Raw genomic sequence first — 6,900 nt, forward strand, 5'->3', positions numbered from 1 at the left:
TTTTAGACAAACTAGAAATATTGAATAAAAATATGTAATTCCTTGATGGATGTGCAAAAACCTTAAAATTTCCCTATTGTGATACAGAGGAAAGAGGAAGAGTAGTAACCAGCACCCAAAATAAACTGCGTCTCTATTTTTCAACGCAGGGTGTTCTAAGTTGGCACCATTATTATATTATGGCATCTTCTAACGTTTCTATCAGCTGGCACCATTTTTTTTTTTGAACATTAAGCTGGCACCATTTTACACCTTAATTATATATTTTCCAAGGTTAAATTAAACGTAGATCTTAGAGGTGGTCTTGGGATAGTGCTCACGAGTTAATTCAATGCTTATTGCTAGGACGAGATGGATCACATTAAAGTTTGTTATTATTGAAGCTAGACTTAGATATTTATTTATAACTAAATTTACGTTTATTACAACAAATATATTTCAAAATTTAAGAAACAGAAGAAGCAAGAGATCATGAATTCGTTTTAACTGTTGTTGTGTTTGGAATTCTTCTGTTGATTTGTTTTATGACAGAAGGGGTTTCTCCAGATCTTTGTTACAGTTTTCTGTGTCTGAAGGCTCTTCAATTTGAATCTTCACTTCTGAGTTCTTATTATTGTCTATCTGGTCTTGAATTATCATGACATCAACATCTTTTGCTTTACCCCAGAGCACCATGTAAAGTCCCATGATCACAAATAATCCTCCGATTAAACTAAGAAAAAGGAATCAAAACAGATATAATAAATATAATGTTTATGAATTGCAGCACACTATTATATCAAGGAAAGTTTAAATTTTACCCTCCGGTGTACATCTCTTCTTTAAGTAATATAGAAGCCAAGATTGTGACAATGACAGTAGCGAGAGGGCTAAACATTGCTGAGAACAAAGGGCCTCTTTGAGATATTACCCAAGCTTGGACCGTAGTAGAAAGCGCTGACGTTACAACTCCCTAACAATCATATTTTAAAAATTAGGGTTTATGTCTGCTTAAAAAAATCAAAAATTCAACCGAGTCATTTATGTGCATACAGCGTAGAGACACGTCGCTAACTCGGAGTAAGAATGGAGAATCCAAGCGTTTGGGTCTTTCTCGAGAAAGAAAGTGATGATTGCACATTGTATCGTGCTGAATAAACACAGCCACGCTGATAATGAGAGGTGGTCTGGGTAATAGGCCGAGATTGGAACCTAGAGTATTGTTGAAACAGAGTTTAACTTTCTTGTAAAACAAGAAACGTTACCAAAAAAAAAAAGTAATGATCGTTCATGTTTAATGAAAAGTTTACCTGAATAATGAGCGAAAAAGACCAGCAAAGAGCGCTTACGAACACCAATAAACAACCAAACAGCCATAGGTTCTGGTCCTTACTATCTCCTAGTAACGATTTCGCTATCGGTAAAGAAAATTCCGCGTTGAGAATCTTTGGTCCACGAATCAGAGCCATGGAGACGGCTCCTACTACACATGTTACCGTCCCTAATATCTTCGCTAAGCCTCTGATATTTCGAAAATTCACCTTTTCGTATCTAAAGATCAGCGGTAATTAGTTACACCAGAATTTTGGCAATTTTTCATATAAAGAGAGATGCATAAATGTAATATTATGTATATACCCGGCGAGAAATGAGACTACGAAGGTGAATGCAGGGATCATGTTGGCCATGGCACTTCCCATTGACGATGAAGCTAAGTAAATACCTTCAAAATACAGATTTTGATACAGGGTAATGCTGCAACAACAACAAGGAAAAATAGTCCAAGATTCATCAACTTAGGGGTCTAAAGAAATAAAGCACAAACAATCTCTTATGTGTACGTATACACGTACCCTATAAGCGAGGCCATGAATATTAAAGAAAAGCTTCTTCGATCCAAATTAGATATCTTCGATCTTCCCCTACAATAACACACACATATATAGGAATTAGCAAGAACTAGTCACAAATTCATTTACATATATTCAGAGAGAGGGATATGACTTTAAGTACCTTGAGATGAGGATAAATGGGAAGATGAAAATGGTTGCAAAGGCTTGCCTATATAGGATAAAAACCCGAGGACTTAATCCATTAACCAAAGTAGCTTCTGAGGTAAGAGTCACTCCTGCATAACACATTTGCAGTCCCAACATGGCAATCACCGGCTTGTAATCCTCTACATTCCCCATCTCCTATCTTTTTTCTCTTTCTTTCGCTCTTGCTCTTTTTCTCTCTCTGGCTCTCCCCTCTTTATTTGTTTATGTACGTTCTTATAGTAGTAGTGTATAGTAATATTAACTTTGATGAAGGTAATCCCAGCTAGCTAACAATTTTGTAGCATTTACAAACTATTCTCAAATTTATATGAAATTCACGTGTGGTTTTAAAAATTTTTTTTTGCTAGTTTAATTGTTTATTCTCTCGCTAACAACGAGGATTTATTTTATATATTCATTGTTGTAGACGAATGAGTCAATTTTTAAATACTAGTATAGTTTTGTTTGATTTCGTGTCAAATGGAGGCACTTATTTAAAATGTCTAGTAATAATGTCTGCTTCTCACGGATACAGAATGTGAACTACGATAACGTGTAAATACAATCTTTATCGTCTCAAATATATGCCGTCCAACCAGTGCCGTGTGAAGGTTTCTAGAGACCTAAGGCATATTTTAAAACCGAGACCCTTCAATAAAATTTTATTACATATTTAATATAGTTTAAAACAATATAAAAGAATGAAAATAAAAGTATAGCCTATAAATTTTATACAATAACCAACAACGAAAGAAATGAAAATAAATATTATTGTATAAAAAGAATGATGACTTTGAACGAAAAGTAAACAACAACAATATGGATTGTCACCAAACGATCTAAAACGATAATTCAGTCAAAATATGTTTAAATATTTAAGTTTTTTTAATTTCTAGTCTTTCGAAAAATCAACCCAGAAAAATTGTTTTTAAATCCAAAAGAATAAACTGATTACTTTTTATTTATTTTAGATTCATATATTATTTTCTGTTTGTAACTAATTTTCTGTATAAAATATGGTTGTTTTTCATAAAAACTTGAATTCAACCAAAAAAACATAAGGAAACAAGAATGAATTGAATCATCCGAATGTGGAGTTCATAACAATGAGTTTTGATATTCAAAATAAAAATCACTACGATACAACTCACTTTGATAATCGGGGGCCTTAAAACCTTTCAGTAAAATCGGGGGTCTGGGGCAAATGCCAAATGCATGGTAAGCACGGTTCTGCGTCCAACTGACAGTTAAATTATTTAGAAGAGGAAATTTTCGACTTGGTGAATGTCCTGAAACACGACACTAATACCAATTCAATTTGACCTACGACCTCATATAACTAGACATTTATGTTTCTCCTAATTAAATTGAAGCAAAAATATATGTAAAGTTGTTAAGCTAATCGGGAGGATTTTGAATTTCATCCTGATCTTAAATTCGTACATTGTTTGATTGCTATACGACTATTTTTATGAAATAAAAATTAAAACTAAATAATGGTTACTTGTATTAGCAACGACTTCTCTCATATATAGAACCTTCTCACATGCAATCATATTAAAGTTCACAATATGAAAACTGAAGAAAAACAGTTGTAAGGTCTGTAGCCTTGATCACTAATAAAGTTCGCACATGGAAGCAATAACTCAACTAGGCCCATATATAATTTGAAGGTTATATGCATGGCATGATCCGATTGTACCATGGAACCCTTTATTTATATATAGTCTGCGTCATGCCAATGTGTAATGTAGTTGACTTCTCTTCTAGATATACATTTGATTACATGCTTAGATCGTTTCTCTCAGACGATAAAAATATGTAATATTACAAACAAACAAACAAACAAACAAACAAACAAACAAAAAAAAACTGTAGCAGATCAACAAACTAAGATTAAATTGACACATAAAGGATCGAGGCTAATAATATTTCACTCAATTTAACTTGTGAATAATCAATTAATCATGATCCAAAAATGAATTTGATAATTAAAAGGAAAAAAACATTTTTTACAAGTGTTGAATAGTCCCTATTTTCAATCCAAGATATTCTAACACAATTTACCAACTACGAAGCGGCCAAAAATGACCTAAAGTCAACCATTTCTTGGCTTCCATTAACGTGAGAAGCTTCGCATTGCATATGAGACACCCCACTTCTTCAATGTCGATCGACAACGATTACCAAATTAGAATAAAAAAAAGATTGATGTTTTCCCATTGTATTATAACGGCCTGCGCTAGAACCTTGTTTTAAACAGGTTTCACCTGTTTGTTCGGCTACGAACATTGTAATAAGAGCATCCACACGTTAGTAGTCATTGTACAAATGACAAATGATAAATTAGTAGTCAAGTGGGTCTCTCAAGCTATTATTTTAATAATTAAAAGATAGTAGTCATTGTACAAATGACAAATGGTTTAAAAAAATTATCAACTGGCAAGTGTAAAATTACAGCTATTTGTCATTTCTTTTTTATTTTTAATTTGAGAAACACACTAAACACCACTATTGCTGATGGCCTAAAATATTCATATATTTCAATACACCAGTTCATACATATCATATGTATATATATACATATTGCAGTGACAATTACTCAAAATTCAATGAAAACAAGGAATCATAGTTGATTTTTTTAACTGTGTTATTGTGCTCTGGAAACTTGTTTTAAAACACGTTGTATGTTGCTTTGTTTGTTCGGCTACGACCCATGTAACATTCATATATGTTTCAGTACACTAATTCATATATAGATGATTACATACCATATACAAATTACAGTGGCGTTTTTCTCAAATTTTGATCGCTAACTTCTCCGATAAATCAAGTTAAAAAAAAACTAATTTAAGTATTTCTTTAAGTAATTATTAGGGAGGGAGAATGTTTTACTTTTGTCTTTGGAAGAGTAGAAGCCACGTATTAGTCTTCCCTTGATTTAAGGGGACAAACATATCATTGGAAGGAGATTATGTGTGTTGATTTACATTATCCTATTATATACTGTGTCTGTGTCGTAGATTCGTATAGTAGATATCATACATAATCCACTCACCATTCGTCAATTCTTTTGACCTCAAATGATTTCACATGGCTGATAGAGATTGATACTGATTTCCCACGCAGTAACTCTTAAACTCAATCCCAAACACACATATCCTTTATTGAATGAACTCATGATACGACACATGGCCAACCTATGTATATATGAATATGATATAACAATGGAGATTGTAAATAGTACATCAAATAATAATAAGTAATAATTTATTGAAAAGAAAAATTGATCGGTAAATATACTCAATCTAAAATACTCGGATCCTCGCCAAATAATGGTACCCTATACTCGTGTATTATAAATTTTACGCGTTTTTTAGCTATCAACCGGTAACTTAAAAAAAAAAAAAAAAAACCGGTAACTTTATTTCTTTCCCGGGGAAATGTTGAGTGAAGAGGCACATATATGTCCTTAGACCGAGGCTAACAGTTCAAGCCCCTCCCATAACAACACTAGAACTCAGGAGGGCACGACTTAAGTCTCAGCAAAATCAAGATTCGACTGTATTCACTGGAACTTCTGAAACTTCTGCCAACGACAACGAAAATGATTTTTAGCCCAAAAGCAAACTTTTTATGACCTTGGTATCCGGATAAAGATTTTTAGTTTAAAAGTAAACTTTAAACGATGCATAATAGATAATAATCTCCGATAACCTGGTTTATGTACTAAAACCACAAAAGTTAACCAGGTGTATGTACTTCAACATCTAATAGTAACCCGGTTTATGAATGTAAAACTAGAGCCGTCCTTCAATATTTTGATTTTTGAATATGATATTTATATGCAAAGGAATATTAAGGACACGGAACATTTTCATAAATATTTGGGTAACGACAATATTAGTCAAATGAATTAGAATCAGAATCAGAATCAGATATAGATGGTGAAGACATGGGATGGTGGATGCAGAGAGTTAAGAGAATGATTGTGGAAAAATTCCCCTGAACTACGGATATCCATTATTTAGATAAGAATTCGCGCATTACCAGGCGATCCATAACTTGTTGGAGAACAAATTATATTTTTTTATAGAACGGCAAATTAAATTATGTACTGACTGTACATCTATCAGTTTCATTGTCATCCATGTGTGACATTCATGTTCAACAATTATGTACAGCATATATTTTTGAAAATTTCTTTTTATGTATGTAACTATTATCAGATCCTTAATTAGTCCCAACTATGTAAAACTATTGATCGATATCATTAATCACTAATAAATTATTTATTTATGTGACTTAAAATTCAGAATCTGTTACAGTTGTCAGCTTTGAATTCTGTTCAAGCTCGTTAACTAGAAAATTGTATTAAAAATCCGCTGTCTTTGATATATAACCTATGGGTTATGATGGACGGATTAGCTGGCGTAAGTATATAAAAATGGATGCAGGACTTAATCTACAGAAATTATGAAGAACCAAAACTTATAATATTTTACATTCTTTAACATTTAAATCTCAAACGTGAGGTAAACTTTTTTTAGGTATTAGTATGTTTTTAGTAATGAAACTTTAAAAATCAAAATTTAGAGTTAAATAATATGATTGCTTAAATATGCCTTTTTCATCCTCTGTTTTTTTAATTCCTGTATTTGCGTGGATATCTTTTGCCATAATGCCAATGTGGTGACTGCGCTGATTGATTAATAAGCTTGTCATATAGTACTCTTTTTTGGTCAACGATTTGTCAGATAGTAATCATATGCTAAATCAAAGATGTGAGCAGAGGCGAATCCAAATATATATATTTTAACGGAGGCATTAATGGTATGAACATAAAAGTCAAGAAAATCTGGAGTTGAATGTGAATTGATAT

The 6,900-nt window shown here is 32.4% G+C and overlaps 1 protein-coding gene across 1 annotated transcript; it reads right to left on the reverse strand.

Annotated features, from left to right (window-relative positions):
• Positions 1-337: 337 nt before the first annotated feature.
• Positions 338-2,343, reverse strand: LOC130501593 (WAT1-related protein At4g30420-like). The gene is made up of 7 exons (XM_056996421.1): positions 1,993-2,343; positions 1,833-1,901; positions 1,618-1,734; positions 1,290-1,530; positions 1,033-1,191; positions 801-952; positions 338-712 (listed from the first exon to the last, which is right to left on the reverse strand). Exons 1-7 carry the CDS (start codon positions 2,169-2,171, stop codon positions 523-525), a joined length of 1,107 nt encoding a protein of 368 aa, XP_056852401.1. The 5' UTR covers positions 2,172-2,343; the 3' UTR covers positions 338-522.
• Positions 2,344-6,900: the final 4,557 nt, after the last annotated feature.

Source organism: Raphanus sativus, unplaced genomic scaffold (assembly GCF_000801105.2).
Source record: "Raphanus sativus cultivar WK10039 unplaced genomic scaffold, ASM80110v3 Scaffold0221, whole genome shotgun sequence".
Taxonomy (NCBI): Eukaryota; Viridiplantae; Streptophyta; class Magnoliopsida; order Brassicales; family Brassicaceae; genus Raphanus; species Raphanus sativus.

Bases quoted from the DNA above. Each gene is read 5' to 3' on its own strand.
- LOC130501593 (XM_056996421.1), bottom strand. From the start codon at position 2,171: ATGGGGAATGTAGAGGATTACAAGCCGGTGATTGCCATGTTGGGACTG. The intron at 1,902-1,992 runs GTACTTAAAGTC...GTGTTATTGTAG, and splicing joins CCATTTATCCTCATCTCAAG to GGGAAGATCGAAGATATCTA. The intron at 1,735-1,832 runs GTACGTGTATAC...TTGTTGTTGCAG, and splicing joins TTCATGGCCTCGCTTATAGG to CATTACCCTGTATCAAAATC.